General features: G+C 36.2%; 1 protein-coding gene across 1 annotated transcript in view; it reads right to left on the bottom strand.

Annotated features, from left to right (window-relative positions):
• Positions 1 to 26,205, bottom strand: part of LOC133518881 (uncharacterized) — a 40,341-nt gene extending 14,136 nt beyond the window's left edge. Inside the window, exons 1-7 of the mRNA XM_061852648.1 lie at positions 24,239 to 26,205; positions 19,859 to 19,939; positions 11,917 to 12,049; positions 11,615 to 11,727; positions 11,363 to 11,485; positions 7,225 to 7,395; positions 4,610 to 4,750 (exon numbers count right to left, since the gene is read on the bottom strand). Coding sequence (XP_061708632.1) covers positions 4,610 to 4,750; positions 7,225 to 7,395; positions 11,363 to 11,485; positions 11,615 to 11,727; positions 11,917 to 12,049; positions 19,859 to 19,939; positions 24,239 to 24,352 — 876 coding nt within the window. The 5' untranslated portion in view covers positions 24,353 to 26,205. The remainder of the gene's footprint in view (positions 1 to 4,609; positions 4,751 to 7,224; positions 7,396 to 11,362; positions 11,486 to 11,614; positions 11,728 to 11,916; positions 12,050 to 19,858; positions 19,940 to 24,238) is intronic.
• Positions 26,206 to 27,557: the final 1,352 nt, after the last annotated feature.

Raw genomic sequence — 27,557 nt, 5'->3', positions numbered from 1 at the left:
ATACCGATACGTCATTAAAAAAAAATCCGTCCAGTATCCTAAGCTACAGGGTGTACTTAATTATCTGTACTTAAACCCATAACCCCACTTTCTGGTTAAGTCGCGGTCGAGTAAAATGTTAATATTGGGGTATATCACGTACAAATGTATAGTTAAAAGTGGAATTCATATTCCTCCGAGTTTCCTATTACGAGAATGTCCCCTGGAAGTGTAAGTGTATATAAGCATTAAACTTAGATTCAGCAAGTATTTTCTGTAACAAGATGTATTTTTTCCGCAAAGATATCCCAGGCTTTTGTAGAATTTAATAAGCTTTAATGTTGCTTTACACTATATTTTCATGAAGAATGTAGATTTAGAGTAAAATGCGAATTTATCCTGGATGGTACACATTTTCCAAGATGGCTGCGATTCCTCGAGGTCCCCAAATGTCAAATGGTGTTGGCATGAAAAAGGGGCCTTTAATTTATAATATACATACCAAAGGGTCTAGCAGGCTAAGCGAACTAGAGTCGCCCCCAACGACGAATTTGGTTATTCTTTCAGGTGCTGTACTGGCAAGTCCTAAGAACACTCTATGCTTAATATCAGTCCTCGATCTTCTTTTGTTTTCGAGTTATTCAGGATAATGTAATATAATCAGCGTATTATTGAAAGTGGCATATTTTGTAAACTGTTCAAGTTAGATTAACGAAACAAAATTATATTTGACAATAATAAAATAGCTACAAAATACACATTTTTAACCCACGTCATGTACTCACACATCATTGTGTAAAAAAACATTTTATTATTCTTCAGATTTACTTTTTTACTTTTCGCGGAGGTACACCTCCAGAAAAAATATGCATGGATAGTTAGGAGCATATGTAAACAAAGTACTAGTGCAGGGTGTAGATAAGTTAGTATGTAGGTGTGTAACCCTTTCTTATAAACCTATTTATAATGCATAGACGATGACATGTCAAAGTTGATAACATTTGACACATATTCTAGCTGCATATGTTTTATTTGCATTTTGTGTTAGAAAATGGATAACACTAAGTGTAAGTCTTGTGAAAAAACATTAAAAAATATTGATGGGAAGAAAAAATGCATAAAAACTGGTCAAGAGGCTGATTTATATAGCAAATGAACAAATAAGCTAATTTATATCAATGATATTTTGTGTGGTAAGTGTCGACTTTTGGTGTATAAATATAAAGTAGTAGCATAAACGTCCACGTGTAGCAGCACAGCATTTGGCGATGCTGGCTCTTCGTCTGCAATCTCCGACGCTTCCGATTATAATTTATCCGATGATGATAATTTTGTATACACACCAAAAGTCGACACTTACCACACAAATTGTTTTTTTTTTAGTACCTATACTATACTAATGAGTAATGATATTTTTAGGGTTCCGTAGCCAAATGGCAAAAAACGGAACCCTTACAAAAATAAAATAAAATTCGTTTATTTTGGACAATAAGGAATCCATAAATACGTCATTAAAAAAAAATCATCAAACCCTTACGTGTGGGGTATCTATGGATAGGTCTTCAAAAATGATATTGAGGTTTCTAATATCATTTTTTCTAAACTGAATAGTTTGCGGGAGAGACACTTCCAAAGTTGTAAAATGTGTCCCCCCCCCCTGTAACTTCTAAAATAACAGAATGAAAAAAAATAAAAAAAATATATGATATACATTACCATGCAAACTTCCACCGAAAATTGGTTTGAACGAGATCTAGTAAGTAGTTTTTTTTAATACGTCATTAATGGTATGGAACCCTTCATGGGCGAGTCCAACTCGCACTTGGCCGCTTTTTGAATTGTTTTCGGCTTTGTCTCAATAGTGTGGTATCATTGGATAGGTCTTTTAAAACAATTACGGGTTTCTGAGAACCATTTATGATAAAGTTCATATCTTAGGAAATAATCGCTCCGAAAGATAATAAATATGCCCCCCCCCCCCCCCTCTAACTTTTGAACGATGGGTCCAAAAAATATGACAAAAACAAAAGCTTAGTAAATACTTTAACTGAAAACTATTGCGCTCATGATCGGTCTAGCCGTTTTTGAGTTATTGCAAAAATCTTTTCTTCTTAGTAAAAAGACGTAAAAAGGGCTTCGAAGGTACTCCCATATCAAAGAGAATTTGAAATAGAAGTGTGTTGTCAAAGAAAACTTTGTAGCGACGTAAATTTATTGTCATCTTTCGACACCTAATTAAAACTTTTAGATCGCCATTTTAATTTCATCCTTATTCTTTCACTGATATGTGCTCAATTTGTTATGTATCAAAAAAGTGGCGCCATCTAATATATCAAAGGTCAAAGGTATAGCAGCATCGTTTCGAGCGATGGCGCCATAACCTTTAGGTAGTGCCTGGTAAGATGGCACCACTTATATCATTGATCACATCAAAATTTAGAGAAATGAAAGTGAAGGTGGGTGGTTTGTTTGTGATGTCTAAGCCCAATCCTATCATAGACTTTTCATCGGGTAGTTACACTAATCTCTGTTTTACATAGTTATCCGCGAACACGACCATTGATTGTAACCTGCGTCAAAATCTCGGAAAAATAATTCAATGTGTTCAAAACGCGAAAGCCGACATTGTGACATTTCCGACCTCCACTAATTTCCGTATAGACAAATCTATTAAACATAAGAAACTTGGGTATCTTCTTAATTTAATTATATTTGAATTTTTTTTTATGTTACAGGATAGTCAGCAAACAACTACTAGCCGCCTGATGGGAAGCGGTCATCGTCGTCAACATATGGGAGCCGCTCAAGCTTTGCGACCCTTCCTTGAGAACCCTAAATACCTGCTTATTGAAGAACCTACCCACTTGTCAATTCCTTAATTTTGTCAATGATACACGTACCACCGATAATCAAAATAATCTTAGTAATTTTTCTTTTTATATTTAGGTAACCGTTATTTAATATTTTTTTCATCACAGTCGCTCGAAAAAGATCTTATTTCATGCAGGTATGCTGAAGGACAAAGGCCTATTTTATTCCCGGGGGAGTTATGGATTGTGAAAAAAAAGCTATAACTCCCTAGGGAATATAACTCCCTTTAATTATGTCACTTATTCATACAAACCGAGTAGCATAAATGAGTTTTACTTTTTAAATACTGACGTTTATAATTTAATATTTTTGTTTATGTTTAAAATTATTTAATTTGATTAATTTAACAGCCGTTTAAAATATTTTTACATAATTTTCAATCGTGGCTGAATGCCGAATAGGTCTATGCCTTCGATGCCTCCCCTGTCATGAAATTCCAAAATGGCGGACGAATGTTTGATATGTCACCGTATTTAAGAATTATTTCGCTAAAAATTTTGTTTTTTCTGAAGTGTGTTAAAAAACATTGTGTAACTCCGGGGGTAAGAATATTGCAAACTCGGGTCTTTAATTCCCTCCAGCCTGCGGCTATCGGGAATTACCACCCTCGTATCCAAAATTTCAGTTACCCCCTCGTTGCACAATGTACGGTCGAGGAAATTGATTTTTAGAAATTTGCGGTTCTAGTAAATTTGGTTGTACATACTTATGCTATGAGCTTTCCAGTGTAAAGTGAACCAGAACCTGCTAAAGAATCAGTTTCCTCGACTGTACTATTGGTGAACCGATTCCGTTGACACATCTCCTCATAATCATAAGTTGCGCCACAAAAGGCCTTTTACCATCACCAATGACAATGACAGATGATGATAACAATGAAACACTGTCGTAGTGGTGGTTCACGTGCTACAGTTACGTTTTAGACAATTTATTGCCACATTTCTGAATACGAGTAGTGGCGCGAAAAGTAATATAATGCCAAGTAGCACATAAGGTAAAAAAAAAGGTCAAATAAATGAATAATATGCCTCGATAACTAGTGGAAACATTGTTATGGCAGGTGTCCGGACGTCTTTGCAATAACCCAGTCTCATTGTCCTCCCAAACTTCAATCCATAGACCGTTATACTGTTCATTTTTACTACAATAGTCCCAATGCCTGCTGCGACCGGTTCATGGGTGTCTATTGTTGCGCCTGTGAACGGGTTCCAGCAGGCGTTCTACATGACATTAAAGCTCTCCAAGGGGCCTCTACGTGTTGGATCTATATCCCCACGCAAGCCTATCAAAAGACCGGGATTTATAGGCCCGTGAAATCCAAGGAGATACAATAATAAAAATTGATCACCGATTTTGTAATTACTAAGTATTTAGAAATGTATACAATTTTGTAGAAAGATTTATTGTGACCGAACTTATAAATGTAAAGGAAGCAACTACATGAATTTAAGTTAGTGATCGATTAAATCATATCCATTGTAAATCAGGAGCATGCTTATGTGTAAGTATATGAATGTGGGAAGCATAACAAATTCATTGATTCTAAACAATAATCAAGCCAACTTTGCCCGCGTTTTTCAATAAAACATGATTTCAAAAAATATGGCACATTTTGGTGTCTACAGCCTGCCTCATTTGTTTACATAAACCAATTTGTTTATGAATGCATTTACCTTATGATATCCTATAGATAACTCAGGCAAAGTTGGCTAGTTTGACGATATTAATATGAACTAGTGATTAAGAAAAGTTCACGTACCTTCTTTTTAATTACGACAATGTCATATAATTTAACTAGTAATCCAGCTGTCAGAATTAAAACTAATGCATAAGTTATTCCTGTTTTCCATTTTGATGGTAAAAAAATTCCGAAAAGTGATGAGGAGCGTAAAAACTTCACCTAAAAGAAAGATATACAGCTATTAAAGATGGGTGTGTAATGCTTAATATAATTATAAAAAAAACTATCATACATTTGTTACGCCATTTGATAAGTTACGAGTATAATGTAATTTTTAATAAACGTTTCTTTTATGTAATTTTTAATAAACGTTATATTGTGATTTCATCTAAACTGACATAAAGCCTATTCTAATATAATTTGTAAGTAGTATATAGCCATGTTTTATAAATTTAATGACTTTTTATAGTATATATTTTTATAACGTAATACTTCATATAATTTTATCAAGTATAAGTATACCTATATACAAATGTGTGTCCCCCCCCCCCCCCCCCTTGTAACTTCTAAAATAAGAGAATGAAAAATCTAAAAAAAAAAAGATATACATTATGATCCAAACTTCCACCGAAAATTGGTTTGAACGAGATCTAGTAAATAGTTTTTTTTATACGTCATAAAATTTAGAAAAAAAAACATTTCATCAAACCTATACGTGTGGGGCATACAATACAATACAATACAAATACACTTTATTGCACACCTCAATACAGAAACAGTACAAATAATACAACACATAAAGAAGAGGTAAACAACAGGCGGTCTTATCGCTAAAAAGCGATATCTATGGGTAGGTCTTCAAAAATGATATTTAGGTTTCTAATATCATTGTTTTCTAAACTGAATAGTTTGCGCGAGAGACACTTCGAAAGTGGGAAAATGTGTCCCCCCCCCTGTAACTTCTAAAATAACAGAATGAAAAATCTAAAAAAAATATATGATATACATTACCATGCAAACTTCCACCGAAAATTGGTTTGAACGAGATCTAGTAAGTAGTTTTTTTATACGTCATAAACAGTACGGAACCCTTTTTTTCTTATGGTAACCTACGAGTTTTAGACGATTTGAAATGAAAATTGTTGAGCTACGATTTTTTTTTCAAAATAAATGTATGGAGCAGGAACAAGAAATCATTAAGCAATATCCTAGGAGATGGTTATACTACGAATTATTTGTGATTTTTTGGCATACCACATATATGCTAAGTTATAAGTTTCAGACGATTTGAGTTGAAATTTGTAGAGTTATGATTTAAAAAAAACATAACTACTATTTTCAATTAAAATCATCTGAAACTTATAACTTAATTAGGATAAACACACTACGCAAAACCCAATTCAATCAAAAAAAAATTAAAATGTTGACTTTGGTTTTGTGCTTTTTCCATAGAAAAAATTAATGATTCTAAAAAAACTGCACCCGTGACGGATATATATAGTATGCCAAAAAATCACAAATAATTCGTAGTAGAGCTATGATTTAAAAAAAAATAACTACTATGTTCAATTAAAATCATCTGAAACTTATAACTTAGCATAAACACACTACGCAAAACCCAATTCAATAAAAATAAAATAAAATGTTGACTTTGGTTTTGTGCTTTTCCCATAGAAACAAATAATGATTAAAAAAAAACTGCACCCGTGACGTATATATGTAGTATGCCAAAAAATCACAAATAATTCGTAGTATAACCACCTGCGAGGATATTACGGTTTGTTTTGCGGTTCTTGAGTAATTATGATTTCTTTTACCTGCCCCAACATTTATTTAAAAAAAAAATTGTAACTCGACTACTTCATTCCAAATCGTCTAAAACTCATAGGTTACCATAACAATGCTGGGCAAAACCTATTTCAATCCAAAAAACATAAAAATAACAACTTCGGTTTCTATGTCAATGAGAGCCGAATTTCAGCCCACATTGCGCCATTTGGCACGACTGGGTCACAATAAGATGATCTATCTAAGTAAACTAAGGGCTAATTTAGACGGCGCACGAACTTGCATGAGATTTTAGTTACATTGCGTACTATGGAGGTTACATCCAATTCGCCGATCCATCTAATACCGCAATGTAATGAAACTCGCATGCGATTTCTCGCATCGTCTGAATGATTTTTAACTCCGGACTACCTTCCAAAAATGGTTATAGTTCGCCGTAGAAAAAAATATTTCAAATTATTGCTTTTGATGGTGTAATTTTTCTAAACAATGTCATTCAGTTATCGTGCATTTCGCTCGTAGTTGTCTATCCACGAATCGGCGCGAGCGAGACGTAAAATAACTATATTATGTAGTTTACTAATACAGGTTGGCCCATGCACAAATACGTTCCCATAACTTTTTTAGGAATACTTTTCTGTTACTCATCTTTACAAAAAATGTCAATTAAAACTATTCTACAATAATTTTACTAAATCGACACGTATTATCTTCATAATATTCTCCTTTAGCATTGATAGACAAACAAAAACGTTTGTTCAAATTGTCAACAGCATGCCGCAGGAAATAATATCAACGTATTTTTGGGCAACCCTTTAAAAAGGTATAAAGCTCTTAACACCATTTTATTCGTGGGATTTTTCAGGATAGGTATCTTAAGAAATAATCCAACACAAATAACTTACAATATAAAGTAAGCACACGAGTCGTAAGCTTATAACAGCAACAAAAGAAGGTGCAATCCCATTATGGAACGTTGTATCCTCCACGAGTCTACTCAAGGGGTATAAGAAGGTTATTATTAATAATTCAGTAAATGTAGCTGAACGAATCCCGTATGCTATGAGCCAATTGTTCTGAAATTAAAAACAAAATATAAGTCGGTACCTACGTTTTCGTAGTATAACAATAATTAACAATATGTATTCTAACTAGTTGTTAAGATACTCCATGTAACGTAGTATACAGTGAAACTTGGTTAAACTAGGTTGGGTGTGCAACGAGGGGGGTAAGTGAAATATTGTACGAGAGTCTATATATTCACGACAGCCGCAGTTTGGAGTGAATTAAAGACTTCAGTAACAATATTTATACCCCCGGAGTTACACACAATATTTTTCATCACACTTGCGAAGAAATAATTTTTAAGAAACAAAAAACCGACTTCAATTAGGGAGACCGGTGAAAGAACGATTATTGTTGATTTTAGATTTTATACAATGAAATTTAAAAGACAGCGTCCTACGCCTAATTATGTCGAAAAGGAAGTAACATGTTTTTTTTTTGCCACTGCACCCACCTTGACACATTTCAGATTTGCCCTATGGTTGACTGGAAAGATACCCGCAATAGGGTATTCGACTGTATTTAAGATAAATTATTTCACACCATGCATGAAATAAAGCACCAGATAATTATTTAAAAAAAACTAAATAGGATAGAAATATAAAAATGTGCCTTGAAAACCTAACTGCTTGACAAACATGCAAAGAGAACAAATTGCCAAACGTGAACTATGCATCATTGAAGAGTTCCGTTCTGTTCATCATCAGCAATTCCACTTCATCAAATGTCACTTCTACAAATGTAAATACTTGATTTGTTAATGAAAATACTAAGATCACTATATATATGCCTTTAACATTTGATGAGTTCCCTCGAGTCCCCATGGACCTCATCGTCAGAACTCGAACTAGACAAAAAATTGTTTTGAAAAGTTAATTTACTTAACAAACACAGCGAAGAGGAGAAATCGCGAAACGTGTACTATGCGTCGTTGACGAGTTCCATTCTGATCATCATCAGCAGTTCCACTTCATCAAATGTCACTTTTTTAAATGTAAATGCTTGATTTGTTACAGAAAATACAAAAATCACTATATGTTTGCCTTTCACATTTGAAGAGTTCCCTCGATTCCTTATGGATCCCATCATCAGAACTGAGTTTTGACAAAAACGAGACTAATCTGTATATATATAAATTCAAACAAAAAAAATATTTTCAAAATCGGTTCAGAAATGACGGAGTAATGGAGTAACAAACATTTAAAAAAAACAACCGAATTGATAACCTTCCTCTTTTGAAATCTTGAAGTCGGTTAAAAAACTTATGCGAAATAATTCTTAAATACGGTGACATTTCAAACTTCATCCGCCACATTGTCATGTTTTGACAGCTTACGCATCGAAGGCACAGATCTATCCTACGTTCAGGCATAATTTAAAAGTGTGCAAAATTATTTTTCATGTCAGCAGCTTTACGAATTGATAATGGGATCTTGGGATAGAGAGAATGTCTAATGTATCATCACTATACGTAGGGTAGGGCAATTAGCTAATTTTTATTAATTCAATTATATGTTCTATATTTACTGATAAACTAAAAAGTAGAAATTACAAATAGAAGAAGAAGTTATAAGTAGTAATAAACTGATAATCAAAGTAATACTTACAAGTATTTAAGTGTAAAACCGAAAAACTCGAAAAACCGGTTTTTTCAAATTAGAAAGCCGGTTTTCTCAATCGACGAAAAACCCGGTTTTTTCGGTTTCGGTGAAACCGGTTTTGTGACCCCTATGGGACGCATGCTGCGGTCTCAACACTTTACCATTGAATGACCTCTGTTAGTGGTACAAAAGAGACCTCTGTATCTGAGATGAGTCCTGTCGATTTATTCGTCAAAATTACCTCTATAACTGGGGCAGTGAGTGTTTTTATCTCTTTTACTGAGACTACGTTTGAAACACTTTTTTCTTGATTTTTATATGTATAGTATTAACCTCTATTACTGACATGCTGTCAATTTCGAACCTCATTAACTAAGACCTATGGAGGACGCAAACAAATTTCCGTTTCGTTCTAAGTCTACCCGCAAATTTCGGACTTTGGCTTATTGTGCATAATAAAATGAGTCTCGAGTTAGTATAGTTTTAGCTATCATCCGGGTATTTACATATTTGAAATATGCCAAAACGAACGCTAATGAAAAACAAAATTTAATATCCGTTTTTAAAAGTGGAAAGACACGCGATGAAGTCTCTTCTTCTTTCTTCTTTTCATCCTGTTACCCCCTGCTGGGGTGTAGGGCTCGAACCATTTTCTTCCACTGACTCCGGTCTTGGGCAGCTTGAGTAACCTCCTCCCACCTCATCCCCAATTCACCCAACTCTTGCTCCACGGAACGGCGCCAAGTAGATTTAGGGCGACCATGTTTCCGTTTTCCGAGCATCTTCCAGGTCAGGGCCACCTTGGATAGGTAGGTTGATTTGGTAGGTTGGTAGGTAGGTTGGTGTGTGCGATGAAGTCTATGTGGAATTTAATATGCCAAAATCGACTGGATGTCGAATAATTAAGAATAAAGACAAAATTCAGTCTCAAATTTCGCAAGAACAAAGAGAACTTGAAACCTGCCTGTTAACATGGATCAAGCAACAAAACAAAAATTACAGATTTTTTTGAGTGATTCACTTCTTTGTATAAAAACACGAACTTGATTATTTTTGTTGACCTTTTTGTGATTACCTATATCTAAAGATTACAACAGTATGTTTAATATTTACAGATAACAATCTAACCTCTGTAACTGAACTAACCTGTATTCTGAACTCTATAACTGGAACCTTTTTCAAACGAAACAATTTTTTTTTAAACCTCACATCTGGGAAAACTGTGTAAGTGGAATATCTGTTTAAGTGAGACCAATTCCCAGGTCCCTTGAGATCGAAGTTATCCAGGTTTCACTGTACTAAGATTGGATTAGGTACCTATATCATAACGTTTTTTGCGACCTACAGAGGACATACGAAAGCATTCTTGCCCAAGCTGAAACAGAGAGCTTTGCTAACGCTTGGTCAATGATATATTTTTGTCTGACTCTAGTATAAGTAGTTGAGAACACCCTGTGCCCAGGCAAAAAGATCGGAGAAAAACTCAAGTAGCCTGGACCAACATTGCGAATTGGGAATGCCACTCCGCCAAGAGACACTCGCTCGTTTTTAGGGTTCCGTACCCAAAGGGTCAAACGGGACCCTATTACTGAGACTTCGCTGTCCGTCCGTCCGTCTGTCACCAGGCTGTATCTCATGAACCATGATAGCTAGACAGTTGAAATTTTCACAGATGATGTATTTCTGTTGCCAATATAACAACAAATACTAAAAACAGAATAAAATAAATATTTAAGGGGGCTCCCATACAACAAACATATTTTTTTTGCCGTATTTATAAATCCGACTCGCACTTGCCCGGTTTTTATTATTATTACCGATGATATGAGATTCCATCAAACAGTTAAGTATTATTACACCATTTCACGACACAACTTTCGTGACAACATCACAGTGCGCAGTTCGGCTCATATTGACTGGATCGCGACACTCTCGCGACTACATATGCGAGTACGAATTGATGTGACATGCTTGAAGAATACGTAGGTTTTATCGTCGGAAATAAAAATAACAGGGACAGACGTTTATATTCTCAAATATCCATAGTACTACATCAGTTATACTTTGAATCATTTTTGGAGAACAAACGTGACAATCAATAATCAGTATAAAAATACCTTATCTATTTAATTAAAAATGAAGCATGCAGATATTACAGATTAGATATGGAAACACAACGCGATGTATATCGATGTTATTAGTCTGTTATGTTATTAATGTTATCTCAGAGAGATTTAGATTTAGATTCATGTATACGATTGTGAAAAACGTCAGCTTATTTTCTACTTTAACCAGCAAAACTATTTAGCTAAGGGCTTGTTGTATGGCGTATGTCCTTACTGACTGACTGACCAACTGAACACAGAGATGAACTTACTATTGTAAACCATTGTTGCTGATGTACATTAGCTAAAATATACAATATTACTGCTCCGTGCCATCGTTTAAGTACTTGCCATTCACAAACTATAACCTCAATCAGGCATTGATAAGTGATTACCTAAAATAAAAACCAGTTATTCAATCACTTAATTGTGTTACTGAAACTGCATAGATACAATTATTAAAATTAAATATAAAATCAACACAAGCAAAAAAAACTAGTAACAATAATACATATTATACTTACAAACGTAAAATAGTCCACGACGAAAATCAAAATAGAAAACGGGATAGTTACAATACTGTCCAGGTAAAGGGAAGTAAAAAATATCGGCCATAGTAAGAAAATACTGGAATCCGCTGAAACAAAATATTTTTTTAAAGTAATGGGTCCATTCTTGATAAAATTATTGATTCTTGTTTTGTAACCAAAAAAACCATTTATTTATTAGATACAATACCTGGGTATTATGTTTTAGTCTATTATCAGAATTATCACCTTAGAACATTACCTAAGTTTAATATTTAGTTATTTTTACAAATACTCACAATAAACTAGATGAAGTTGCACTTTGGTAATATATACACAATATCTCAATAACTTGTCCACGACGAATGCACGAAATAAATAAAAAAATGTGTTAGACGTTATTATTAAAGCGCTGTCAGTACTTAACTTGACCTGCAAAAAAACAATGGTTATTATGAAATAATATTTCAATCACTGAAAATAATGTTAAACAATGTATTGCAAACGGGTACAAATAAATAAAAACTATAAGTACTAAGTTTTTATTTCAAAGTAATTCCTGCCATCAGGGGCCTATTGCATAAGTTTACTAATAATACTAGGAAATAATACTAGTTACAAGTCAATGATTTACAAGTCTTACTTTTAACCATTTTTGATTTTACTAATAATACAAGATAAGGAAAAACTAGATAAGGAAGTTCTCATATTTAATAAAGATAGTTTTAACCTAGAGTTACATAATGCCTTCAGCTTATTAGAAACTGACACTGATAACGACGGCGTAGACCAAGAATATTTACAAGTAGAGAAGTGTATTAGAATCGCTAGCAACACAATTAAATAAAAAAAGCGGCCAAGTGCGAGTCGGACTCGCCCATGAAGGGTTCCGTACCATTTATTACCTATTAAAAAAACTACTTACTAGATCTGGTTCAAACCAATTTTCGTTGGAAGTTTGCATGGTAATGTATATCATATATTTTTTTTAGATTTTTCATTCCGTTATTTTAGAAGTTACAGGGGGGGGGACACACTTTTTTTCACTTTGGAAGTGTCTCTCGCGCAAACTATTCAGTTTAGAAAAAAATGATATTAGAAACCTAAATATCATTTTTGAAGACCTATCCTTAGATACCCCACACGTATGGGTTTGATGAAAAAAAAATTTTTTTAATTTTTTATGACGTATTAAAAAAAAACTACTTACTAGATATCGTTCGAACCAATTTTCGGTGGAAGTTTGCATGGCAATGTATATCATATATTTTTTTTTGATTTTTCATTCTGTTATTTTAGAAGTTACGGGGGGGGGGGGGGGGGACACACTTTTTACCACTTTGGAAGTGTCTCTCGCGCAAACTATTCAGTTTAGAAAAAAATTATATTAGAAACCTCAATATCATTTTTAAAGACCTATCCATAGATACCCCACACGTATGGGTTTGATTAAAAAAGATTTTTTGAGTTTCAGTTCTAAGTATGGGGAACCCCCAAAATTTATTGTTTTTTTTTCTATTTTTGTGTAAACATCATAATGCGGTTCATAGAATACATCTACTTACCAAGTTTGAACAGTATAGCTTTTATAGTTTCGGAAAAAAGTGGCTGTGACAGAATCGGACAGACAGACGGACATGACGAATCTATAAGGGTTCCGTTTTTTGCCATTTGGCTACGGAACCCTAAAAACAGAATCATAAGCTAAAGAAATTATCCACCGAAACTTTAAACCTATTGAAACAACGAGAATTGCACCGATTTAATATTACTGGCACACAATACAAATTAATTGACAAAGAAGTAAAGCGCAGCATTAGAAATGACATCAGAAAACACAATGATAATTTAATACAGATAGCATTGGAAAAGAATCGTTCATTAAAAATAGCTAAACAGGGCATGTCGAAAGGCAAAACTTGGGTAACTTGCTTGCGCGATGATAGTGGTGTGAAACAGGGAAGCCGGGAGAAAGTAACATACATATGTACTAGTTTTTATAAACAGTTGTATTCCGACAAAAATTTAGTTCACGCATGTGAATCTACCTACAATTACTCCTGTCCTGATTCCATCCCACCCATAACTGGCCACGAGGTTCATCTTGCTCTTGCAAAGATGAAATACGGGAAAAGCCCTGGTGAGGACGGCATCACGACTGAGATACTGAAAATAGGAGAACCTACACTCTTACCACATATCACTAATCTTTTCAACTCTATTTTGAAATCTGGAAAATTCCCTGAAAAGTTCTGCCATTCAAACATCATTTTACTACACAAGAAAGGCAATAAATTGGATATCAATAATTATAGACCCATTAGCCTTGTCTCGCACCTCTACAAAACGTTTGTTAAAGTAATTGAATGTCGCATTGCTGGTAAATTAGATAGCAATCAACCTCCCGAACAGGCCGGGTTCCGACCAGGACTTTCTACCACAGACCACTTACAGACCCTGAACCAGATAATTGAAAAATACCATGAATTCAACATCCCTCTTTATTTGGCCTTTGTAGATTATAATAAAGCTTTTGACAGTATAACCCATACATCCATATTTGCCGCATTGCTGGACCAAGGCATAGAACCTACATATGTTCACCTAATCTGCAACATCTATGCCTCCAGCACCGCTTGTATCAAACTACAGTCTCCCGGACCGTCCTTTAACATAAACAAAGGCGTCAAGCAAGGCGATCCCCTGTCACCTAAGTTGTTCAATAGTACCCTTGAACAGGTGTTCAGGAAGCTGGCGGCAGGATGGGAACATAAAGGAATTGACGTCGGCGGAAGACAGTTAACAAATCTACGTTTCGCCGACGACATTGTCCTGTTCTCATCTTCAGCTACGGAACTCCGCGTCATGCTACAGGACCTGAGCCGGGCAAGCCTTGAGGTTGGGTTAACAATGAACATGTCAAAGACTAAGCTCATGACCAATAGTGCACCAATAGGAGTAGAAGTGGACGGGGGAGAAATAAAATACGTCCATGAGTATATATACCTGGGCCAAATAGTATCCTTCCAGGCGCGGCAAGATAAAGAAGTTGCAAGACGGACCGAGAATGCCTGGATGAGCTTTTGGTCCATAAAAGAGCACATGAAGGGAAACCTCCCTATATCACTAAAAAGAAAACTCATGGACATGTGCATTCTCCCCATCCTCACCTACGGAGCACAGACTTGGTCTTTGACAAAAGTTCAAAAAACCAAACTCAAGGTTTGTCAGCGAGCTATGGAGCGTAGTATTCTGAGCGTGAAGTTAACCGATCGCATTAAAAATACAATACTACGCTCTAAAACTGGAATAACTGATGTAGCTGAAACTGCCGCTAAGCTCAAATGGGACTGGGCAGGGCACGTCTGCCGTATGCCGGATGACCTGTGGGCCAAAACAGCCACCTGTTGGGTCCCACAGGTTGTAAGGCGTCACGGTAGACCTCGTCGGAGATGGCGGGACGAACTTGATGCCTTCGACAGAGACTGGTGGGAGACTTCCGAGGATAGGGACACGTGGAAGAATAAGAGGGAGGCCTTTGCCCAGTAGTGGGACAGTATGGGCTCATAATAATAAATAATAATACAAGAATATTCCTGTTGCATAAATTGCTAATAATATTTCTAAACTACAAGTTATAAGATCTCAAATTACTAGTACTAATATATTCTGTTGCATAATATATTTATTGGAACTTGTAACATTGGTGCTAATATTATTAGCAAATTATACAAATTATAAGTAAATTTGTTGGCTGAATGAGTAAAACCTTTGCCTAGGTCATGTTTTTTTTTCTAAAAAGTAACATTTAGGCGGCAATTTGAATACTGAATATTGACATATTTTCGGCGACAGCTATTTAACAAAATATAATTGAAGTTTTTCAGTACAAACGTATTTCAAATATTATAAAAAAATGACGGGAAAACGTGAAAACAGCGAAAATTGAAAATGTGCGTTTTGGCAAAAATGAACGAAAATAAAGACGTGTTATTTGGTCCATTTTCCGCAACCGTTACAAAAGAAATAAGATGTGATGCCTGGAAAAGTATTGGACAATATGCACAGAGCCTAGGTATTATAAAAGAAAAGAAAGATTGGACCTATATTCGCGATGTTTGGTGGACGAATATACGAAAAATGTCAGTGGTTAGTAACCAAGTATATATGTGATACCCAACTTCCAAGTTTACTCGCTTTCTTATATGTCAACCAATACCATTAATGTCATTGCTTGCACGGTGCACGTATTGTCTGTTTGTAAACTAAAACAGATATTTACTTATTTCTGATAGTGATAAAGTACTTTGTTATCACATAAGGCGAATCACTGAGTAGGTACCTAGATAGTAACAATAGAAACTTGAAACTTTAATCATGCATATCTTATGCAGTATACTTATGTATAGTTTTATTGCTGTTTTTAGGGTTCCGTACTCAAGGGGTAAAAACGAGACCCTATTACTGAAACTTCGCTGTCTTTCTGTCTGTCTGTCCGTTTGTCTGTCTGTTTGTCAGCGTCTGTGTCTCAGGAACTGTGTTACTAGAAAGAAGAAATTTTCACAGGTTTATTTTATGTTGCCGCATTTATGTTGCCGCTTTAATGAACGTGATTTTACGGAACCCTTCATGTGCGAGTCTGACTCGCACATGGCAATTTTATTTTATTTGTTTAGGTAAATAGTATACATTTTGAATTAGGTCTTATGAACTTTCGTATGTAAAAGTACATGTACCGCTTTGGTATTTTTTTTTATTGTAGAGGAGGCAAACGAGCAGACGAATCACCTGATGGTAAGCGATTACCGCCGCCCATGGACACCTGTAACACCAGAGGGGATGTAAGTGCGTTGCCGGCATTTAAGATGGGAGTACGCTCTTTTCTTGAAGGTTTGAAGGTCGTATCGGTCCGGAAATACCGCAGGCGACAGTTCATTCCACAGTTTAGCTGTGGAATGAACTGTCGCCTGCGGTATTTTTGGTATACGTGTACGTGGTCAAACAAAGTCAAAGTGTAGTTTTTCTAAGTACATACTACCTATTTTTATTTGTAGGTAGGTACTTTTTTTAAGAAGTCACACTAGTCTCTTCAACTATATGTTGTAGTGTATACAGAGTGTAACAAAAAAAGTGGTACAACAAAGAGCACAAAGCAATCAACTTTTTTAAAATTGTTTAGAAAATGCTAAAAACGCAGACGAAGTACTTTTAAAATAGCGATATCAAGACACAGAGCAACAATGGATATAAAAGTAAATAAATTAATAAAACATAAAAATAACGACATTTTAACAGATAAATCCCAAATCGGAGAAAGGTGGTTCGAGTATTATAAACGACTTCTAAATGAAGAATTTCCAAACGAAGATCCGACACCATGCAAACCCACATATGGACCAGTGTCCGAAATAGGGAGTGATGAAGTTAAATACGCGACGATGAAAATAAAAACTACGGGGCCGGACGAGATCCCGGCAGATCTGTGGAAGGCACTTAGAGCGATAAGCGTAGCGTGGCTTACAAAGCTGTTTAATATAATCTTAGCTACCACCACCACTATCCTGAACTCATGGCGTCAAAGCTTTTTACTACCTTTCTACAAGAATAAGGGTGATGTGGCTCAGTGCGAGAACTATACAGGTATCAAACTAACCTGACATACGCATAAGATATCGGAAAGAGTTCTTAATAAGCGAATCTCAAACATCTCTCAAACGTCACCAAATCAGTTCGGCCTCACAGCATCCAGGTCAACTATTGACGCGATACAGGCTATTAGGATCATGGTGGAAAAACTTAGAATCAACCAAAAAGATCTAAACCTAACATTTATAGACCTAGAAAAATCCTTCGACCGTGTGCCCCGTAAGCTTGTATGGGAGACTCTTCGAGCCCAGAACGTTCCTGAATATTACGTAGACCTTCTTCAAGACATGTATATTAAGGTCAGCACGAGAGTACGAAGCCTAGCAGGCATAAGTAAGGCTTTTGAGGTCAAAGTAGGCGTCCATCAAGGATCAGTCCGCTGCTATTTTACCTGGTCACGGATTACCAGAAATATACCATCTCCACTGCCATGTACCATGTTGTACGTGGATGACATAGTTCTAGCTGCTGACACCACGACAAACTTGCACGAACTTCTAAGCATGTGGACACGAGCACTTGCAAAGTACGACCTGAGGGTTAGTGGAGTAAGACGGAATACCCGAAATGTACTTTCAGCATAACTAACATACCGGAAACCATCTGTATTGGAGACGGGATCCACGTATCCCAATAAAAACAAATGGATCAGAATGGTGGACAACAAATAAAATTCATAAGCAAAAGGTACATACCAACAAGATGAAGATGCTTAGGTGGGCGGGAGGTGTAACTCGGCTAGACAGAATCCGTAATGAATATATACGTGGTAGCTTCAAGGTTACACCAATCGCAGACAAACTTACTGAAAACCGCCTTCGTTGGTATGGCCACGTTACGCAACGGGAAAACGATCACGTAGTACAAGTAGCCCTCAATCTACCAGTGGTGGCAGGACGCCACGGTCGCCCGCCATATACCTGTTGAACAGGTGTACAAAGAGACCTGAAGAAAGCCCAGGTGCCTCAACAGACAACCCAGGATCGTAGGACTTGGCGCAGAACTGTGAGGAGACCCGATCCCAAATAATGGGATCAGGAGAGGAAGAAGAAGAAGTTTGGTATCATTTTCAATTAAATCAAAATCAAAGATGTAGACGTTGATTTCATCTAAATTGCTGGAGCAGTTATTGATTCCCTATACAAACCTACACCTCCCTTTTCAGTTTTAAGGGAAATTTTTGGGATAAGAACTTATGTTTTTCTCCGGGAGTCACTATCTCTATACCAAAATCAAAATCGGTTCAGCGGTTATTGATTCCCCATACAAATTTCCACCTCCCTTTCCACACTCTTAAGGATATTGGCAGAATGTCATAACGAACGAAAAAGTAAGTATTGTTTATAGTATTTTTTTATGGTTGAAAGCCATGATGCTGTGTCACAAATACGAGAATATGTGAAATGGAAATTAAAAAAGAGCAACTTTCCGGCCTAGGCCCTGCAACTTTGTATTAAATTTAATTAAAGTCTAGACAATAAAGACCTCTCGTCTAGCCACAGCCGAAATGTGATACTTCCCAGCCTAATTGAACAACATAATATCAATATTTCATTGTCTGTTTGAAAAAAGATTTAATATGATATATTTGGCCACATTGGCCGCCACTAGGTGAATTTAAGGCCGTGATCCTAAATGTCAAAAGTGGACTCTTTTTTGGACGTAGTTTAAGGACGTACCCGGGTCCAAACATAATATTGAACAACTGAATTACTGAACAAGGTTTCCCATGGGCACAAAATGAAAATCGTGAAAAAAAATTACCTCTGGACCCATACGTTTCGCCTACTTTAAGCCCCCCAGGTGTCCATTAGATTTATTTTTGCGATTTTGTGGTCAGTTTCATGGGAAACCTTGTTCAGTATGACTATCGTATTTTTTTTTAGATTCGGGATCACAACTCCAAAACATCCAGCATTTGATGCTGGCTACATTAGCATTTTTCACAAATATGGTGTGGTGGTTTTGTACTATTCTATCACTTCCTTTAAATAATAACATGACGTGGCTAAATGAGAACAAAACAACAGTCGATATTGAATTCATTCAATTCTAACTCTTACGCCATTCAGGCAGCACGTCTCTGGAACGGTCTTCCCCCTAACATTAGAAAAGCTCCCAATAAGTTTGCTTTCAAAAACTAATTGCTGGCAGTTCAAAGATCAATTAAGTATCAGTCTCACGAATCGGTTGTGTATATTATATACCTATATATACATTTATAATTTGGGAATTAAGGGTTGCAATAAGCCCAAAATTGTGCGGTATGGTTGGTTTATATTCAAATTTTATGCAATTCTTTCTTTGTAGTTAGCTTCAAGTGGACGGAAACTAGCGCTGGACGGTACCCCTACATAAGTTCCCAGCTTATTATCGCTCGTTCCGATGTGAAACCCTGTATTTGACTGGGATTCCTACATTTGAGCAACGTCTGGGCGTCTCCTATATATACGTTGGCTGTTGGTCACTATGTAGGTAAATGCAAAAAATATTCCATTGTTTTGACATATGGTTTACAAAAAATGTGGTGTTGCCAGGGATAAACTATTTTAGTTCGTCTTTATTTAGTTTCTAATCATACATTTCGGACTTTACCTCTTCCTTGCTCCGTGACGTCAGTATATGAAGTATGGGAGGAGTAGTCATTGACTCTGCTAGAAAATCTAAGTCGAGACCCTGCAACATAACAAATGCTAAATTATTATTCAGTAGACTTTCATGTAAAATTTTCATAAGGAGCACTAATGATTACTTTAGTTATTTAGGAATCATAATCTTTTATTTTGACTTATAAATAGGTCATAATTTTAAAAAATCCATGTCGACTGGCAAATCATATTATTTTTAGCAACCGGGGTTTTTTACCTAATTTGACCCCGCTAAATCCGTTTTTGTCGGTTTCCCGATCGAAATCTTGACCGGAAATGAGAAGTTTAAGATGGCGGCCATTATTACCCTATTTGCCTTGTAAAGCAAGACAAGAACCTCAAAAACATAGAGGCCTCACTGTCCGGCGATATGGAGGTACTAGCTAAATACTTCAGGATATGGCGACTAACACCCAACACAAGCAAAACAGAGGCATCCTGTTTCCATCTGCACAATCAATGTGCCACGCTGGAGCTGAAGGTGAAGTACGAAGGATCCACGCTAAAGCACAATTTCTCTGCTAAATACCTGGGCATCACACTCGATCGTTCTTTGACGTATAAGCAACACCTAACCTGCACAGCTCGCAAACTCCAGACCCGAAACAACATTCTCCAGAAATTGAGCGGGACGTCTTGGGGTGCAAGTGCCGATGTCCTGAGAAACTCTGCTCTGTCCTCGGTATACTCCACGGCTGAATACTGCGCTCCAGCATGGTTCGGCAGTACCCACACCACCAGAGTTGATGTTGAATTGAATAGAACCATGCGACTCATCTCCGGCACGCTACTGTCTACCCCTCACTAGCTGCCAGTACTTTCTCGGATCGCTCCGCCAGACTTGCGAAGAAAAGAAGCCCTGTTGCGAGAAGTAGCAAAGATCCAGAAAAACCCTGCCCTCCCAATCCACGTGGAGTTTCTGGAGCCAGCAAGTCGTCGTTTAAGATCTAGGAATGCTTCCTACAGTATCTCCAAAGGTCTTCTCGTCAGTTGCTTCAACCTGAAGCGTGAGTGGACACAGTCGTGGAACTCATTGATGGCGGGAAAGTTGGGCTCTGGGATCATTCCAGGTACTATTATTAAAGGGTCTGACCTACCAAGACGGCACTGGTGTAACTTGAACAGACTTCGCACTGGCCACGGCCGCTGTGCTCATTACAAACACCGGTGTGGATGGGTGAAATCCCCGGCCTGCAATTGTGGAGAGGCTGCCCAAACAATCCAGCACATTATCGAGGAGTGTCCCATAACGCGTTATGCCAATGGACCTCCTGAAGACCTGATCACCCTTAGTGACGAGGCCATCAAGTGGCTGACTGCCCTAAATCTACATCTATAGCTGTCTGTATTCTGTTTAAAAAATATGCCATACGTTACGATTCAATAAAATTACCCTACATAATGAGCAAGCATCGGAGTTTTTATCACACGGTAAGACTAATAGCGAGCTATGCAGTCGACATTAGCAATAAAATTCAACTTATATTCATACTCACACTCATTCATTTATTTAATTAGTGATTTTAATTTTACAAGGACAATAATGTTTGTAAACGTTCCTTTAATTTTGTATTTTAGGACACATTATGATTACCTCTTTTAATAAACATATTGCTTTTTTTTTAATGAAATATCGTAATTATTTTTATTTGTAATATTTATATATTCAAAGACAAAATTGGATAACTCGTCAAAGTTATAGTTCTTGATATAAAATTAATATCACTACACATACGTACACAGGCTACGAAGTTTGCTAACCATCAGGCGGGCCGTATGCTTGTTTGCCACCGACGTAGTATAAAAATAAAAAATAAATAATGAGTTCCTTGTATGGAGACTCACATTTTTTAATTTTATTACAATAATTATTGCAAGAAATAACAGTAATAATAAAGCGTATTTTCTGAAAGCTTGGACTACCTATAATAGTTCAAAATATCTCTTTAAAGATAAAAATAAATTCGTCGTCAGCGTCGCACCGAAACACGAAATCCCAGGAGTGAGGCCTCGTCATGCCTTCGAAAATCTTCAAAATGTACTGGAAGGGCTTTAAATTTATATTATACTGAATAGTTTATTCAATATTTTAGCCATTTATTAAGATATTGGGGCATTTAATCTATGTGCGCATAGTAAAACTTTTTGGGTGTAATAATGCGTCTGGTATAAGAAAGATAGATGAGAATTCGTACGAATATTTAATGAATCAATCGTTTTATTAATTAATTAAGTAATTGGGATTATAAGGTGTCAGTGTCATCGAAGACTGAAGACCTTATATACTTACTTTAATTTTTGCTGAAGACCCATAGCGTCTGCCAGGTACGCGTTTCCGCGTAAGTTAAAGATTGAATACGTACGTGAACTTATCAAGACACTTATTAGTGGGTCGGGTATAAGTTCCAAGTTCTTGAAACGTAATACGTTCCTAAGTATCTTGATTGTGAAGGCCGAAGGCCGAGCTCTGATTAAGGCGGACAGGCGAGCGCAAATACGCCAGGCCGAAGGCCGAGCTGCGGAATGTTAGTCCTTCAGCCTTCGCATTGAGACACTTGTACGTACTATTATTCTGTTTAAAAAAAAAGGCGAGCTTTTCTTAGACACATTAGGCTTTCAGAGTTTGGCACTGGGCGGAGCTCGGCCTTCGGCTTTCACAATCTCCTTGTGAAAGTTGCAGGAAAAGTGACTTCAGTGTACCTACTTACATTGTTCTGTGTACTTCGGTCTCGCTTGACGTTTCGCCCTAATGTTAGTTAACCTGGGGGCGGATTTTTGAATTTCGAGTACTCGGTTAAGGTTATACATTTTTGGGGAATAACATATTTAATGCCCTAAGAATAATCTTTAAAAAATATTGTAAATTCTCAGAGTTATTAACAAAAAACACATTTTATTTCATTTCAAATCATTTGCAGCTAAATCAGTTTTTGTATTATATAAATACTTAGTTTTCCACAACTTTTGATATAATCATTGTTACGTACAGGTTAATAGATAAACAATTGATAACATCACAACAATGTACTAGTAACGGACAATTTTGCTAGACCAATGCTTCAGCTCAATCAGACACTCGGAAGCCTTACACACCTAGGTCTGTAAGGCAACCTTCTTTTGTTTTAATTAAACGTCAAATTATGGCACGTCTTGGCATTCAAGCATAAAAAAACCTTTTTAATACAGTTGCTCAAAAAGTGCTACTTTACGTAGCTGTTTGGCGTGCGGAAGGTTGGATTTCGCGAACTAGTGCTTTTTACTTTTCCACTTGTTCCAATTCATGACTATTGATGAGTGTTAATGTTAGTTTCCTTTAAAAGTCGTAATCAACATAAAAACCTACCGTTAATGTAAAAATAATAAATATAAGCATATTTCAAATTTTATTACTTACCTCTTCATCATTATAACACGTTTATTTTTTAATATTCAATATTGAAAAACCGTTCTTAATAAGTTGTCTGAATGGAACGCAATAGCTGCCGAAACGCCTGTCAATGCAGAGGCGTTTTTTCTTACTGCAAGGATGTTTTAAGAAGGCAACATTCGATATTGTTTTCATACAATTTAAATATACGATACACAAATAATCGTAAATAACGATACTTAGGTAATAATAGTATAATATTTTATATTTACAATTGTTTCTGTCTTATAGAACATGCATAAAAAAAAGTACGTGTTGTTTTTCTTATTTTTTCGCAACTGTATTTAAAAACGTCGTTCGATATACGTGCGGAAATGTCATTCTTCACTCGTCTCGAGTCTTGCCACGAGCCGTAGATATCTCGGTACTCGTGAAGTAATGACATACTTTCCGCACTGGTATCGAAATGTACTATTTAACAAAAATCTACCATTATGCTTTTTTTGTTTTGTTGTTTTTTTGTGTTTGTTTATTATTATTTCAGGGATTTCGGGGTTTCCTAAAGAGGAACGAAAATTTGATTATTTTTCTATTCTCCTTTTAATAACCCCAAAGTGATAATAAAAAAAAAACAAAAAAGAAAAAAAATCGTCTTATTTTATTACTATTATTATTTCATTGCAAGTTTGAGAAAAGCACTATACATACAAATCTCGGCGACAAACGAGGTTGCCGGCCGCGTATCCCTGTCCGTCCTCGCTACGCTCGGCCGTCTATATCTACTTGCCCTGCAACCCTTCGTTTCCCGTCCTCTATACTAGTAATGTACTATTATGTCTGTAGGCTAATTGTATGAGATGTACTATGGTCGTAAATTATTTTTTTGACATTTCAAACGGTTTTATGAAGTCAAGAAAGTTAAAAAGATGAAGGCGCTGGCGTATATAGAGAAGTTCTTACCATTTTTGTCTCAAGTGCAGGCGTAGATGTAAGCGATACTGTTTTAAACCCCGCATTATTGGCATCATATATACCTATAAACAGTAAAATACAAACAAAGAAGACAGCGAGCATCCAATGAGCCACATGAAGTATCTGTAATTATAACAAAAAAATAAATTTATATTGTAGACGGAAAAATGGGACTAAGATAACTGGAGGGTGAAATATTTAAGATGGTCTACTTTCCCCTATTATACAATATATCTATTTCAGGTTGCTAGCTCAGTATGAAATTATTATGTGATAATAGCTAATACCTACATACTTTGGTGTAATGCTGTTTTGACAAAAAAATTGCTTTCCATTGAAACATAAATTTAAGAACTTCTAATGGATCTGTCGACAGTCGACAAATGTGTACATAGATAATGTAAAATCATGATATTGATGTGCCAATGTCTTAGACGAGTAAACCAGTATGGACCGGCTATTAACAGGCGTTCCCCTCTGCCAAAAAACCCCGGCCGCCGGTCATAGAGGTTATATAAAACTAGTTGCCGCACGTCATGTGCCATTCAGCAAACGTCAGTGTAAGCGGAATTACAGGAGCTGAAAATGCCGAATGCAGGGTGTTCTCGTGCAAAAACAGATCCGAAAACTCTAGACTACAAAAAAGATAAAGTTTCTTTTCATCTGTAAGTACTATTACATCTAAATATTATCAAATAATGCACTAACTTTGCAAAAAACTAACAAATATTGTCAATTTGAAAGGGATACCACTTCATGTTACTAGATCTAATTTAGAGTAATTTTTAAAGATGAATTTCTAAATATTTGTTTCGGTATAACATCTCATTTGCGTTGATAATACATAAATAAAGAAAATTGAACGATAAACTGTTAGAAAATTTATTATTCCTTAGTTTGACGACCGGCCGACCTAGTAGGTAACTATGAACTATGAAGCCGATGGTGCTGGGTTCGAATCCCGGTGGGCACATTGTGTGTGTGTGTGTGTGTGTGTGTGTGTGTGTGTGTGCGCGTGCGTGCGTGCGTGCGTGCGTGCGTGCGTGCGTGCGTGCGTGCGTGCGTGCGTGCGTGCGTGCGTGCGTGCGTGCGTGCGTGCGTGCGTACGTATATGCCAATAACCTCAATTAATTTTAAGATTCGCTGTACTGTACTAACACTATATGGATCTCCCTAGATTCGATACAAATAAATAATTGGATTGAATGTATGCATCGAATGAAGTTATTGATTTATGTCGTCTTTGCGAACAGGAAATCCAGAAGCACTTAACTCATGACAAACTTGTACACCGCAATGGGTTACAATAGTACATTACGATACAAGTGCGAAAAATAGGAAATTCGAAATGAGTGGCGATAAATTAAAACACGACCGAAGGGAGTGTTTTAAATTGACATGAGTTGCGAATTACCTATTCGCACATGTATCGTACAACGTTTTACAGTACATATGGCCCTTTAAATGTTCGACACAGTAACGTAATATGCTAATTTTCGTACTAGTGCTATAAAGTAGCACCATATGTACTGTAAATAACGTTTTAACGTTATGTTGGTAGACAACTGTTTTCAAACATCGAGACTCATTACTTTGATAATGACTTTATTGTGCACAATATTGAACTTGCGAAAACAGTCACACGAAAGTATGTGTAAAGTGACCATAAGAAATGATTTAGGCACATATTCACAAAACTTATTCATTTTAAGAATCAATAGAATTTCATCATAATATTAATAAATAAAAGATTAAGTAAAAGTGTCCACAGGTTGAGCACTTGCCCCTACACAAATTGACTAAGTCCCACAGTAAGCTAAATAAGGCTTGTGTTGAGGGTACTTAGACAACGATACATATAATATATAAATATTTATGAATACTTAAATACATAGAAAACACCTATGACTCAGATTAAAAACATTTGATGTGGGGTTTTCAAAAACTGAATGAAAATGCTTTGTACGTCGGAGGCGACAGACCCTTTATAGTGCATTAACTGTGGGGGCTTATCTTTTTTAAATATAGATTTTATATAGGTCCAGAAAAAATTAGGATATGTTTTAATTTTCTGTTCCGAAAAGATATGTAGTTCTTGTAGCATACCATTTCAATTTTTTCTGCTCGTTTACGTAAAACATTGAAGCTATTATAGTCGCGAGGATTTCCATACAGTTTCCATAATTTGTGGTACTTACTTGCGCTTTTCGTTCAGCACTTTACGAAGGCATCGACTATGCCAGGGTGGTACAGTCGCCATCAGATATATGGTAGCGGCCAAGGTACTCAAATATTTCGGAGCAGCATTAAATTTCAATATATTAGTTACGATAGATAAGGTCTATAATATCGGACCATATAATTCGCCATAAATTTGGGAGCAGCGACTTTTCAATTAATTCGTGACATACAATAAGATAAAGATATCGTAACAAACAGATCGTCAATGGTATCTAAGCAGTCAAGGTGATCATAAAGATCGGAACATTTATAGAAAATGTACCTTAAGTTTGTGTAATACAACTTAAAGTAGTTAAGATTGGACCCATGAAAATAAGGTTTCAGACAGGCATTAATACTATGTTATCAATACTTTAAATTTAGAACGAAATTGTTTGTTGTGACATTCACCGAAAAGAGTGTGGACTTGTCATCGTGACAAAATACCTATGTTTCCGTCTTTTTCGAATTAGACAATTTTTTTTTACAAAACTAAATGCCTACAAAATCGTTGTTTCGACGCAATGTCAAAATTGGCGGGCGTAGAATGAGTAGCTTAATTTCGTCAAATTATGTCAGATGTCAGATGCTTAATGGCGTAATTGATAGTCCCTTGACTATTAACCTTTTCCACGCCAAAGACGTATATATCGGCACCACAGGTCCAACGCCAAAGACCGATATATCGGTCACCCACCACAGAGCAAAATAGTCCTACATGCACACGCATAAAGTTTAACTTCATTTTTGACATTTAGATGTCGTGGCATCTGAATGGTAGGTTTTGCGTTTGACATGGCGTCGAAAAAGTTAAAGCACAAAGTCATGGGTTCAGATCTGATGTAAGTAATGGTCTAAGAGCTGGCCACGTCAGATGTGACACAATAATGAGAGGTTTGTAATCAGTCCAGTTAGATTGCATAACCATCCTTATTGCTAGATCCGGGCATCTGGCAGCTTTTAATGGGTGGAGATCAGAGTGACAGACCAACAAAGTTTTTAAGTTGAAAAAAAGTAATGACGCAATAGGTAAAAACTGCTAAAGTTGTGTCATTTATAGAGAACAGGGCCTATATTTTAACATTAG

This window comes from Cydia pomonella, chromosome 1, assembly GCF_033807575.1.
Source record: "Cydia pomonella isolate Wapato2018A chromosome 1, ilCydPomo1, whole genome shotgun sequence".
Taxonomy (NCBI): domain Eukaryota; kingdom Metazoa; phylum Arthropoda; class Insecta; order Lepidoptera; family Tortricidae; genus Cydia; species Cydia pomonella.
Note: the sequence above shows the minus strand (reverse complement) of the source record. Positions and strands in the feature narration are given on the sequence as shown.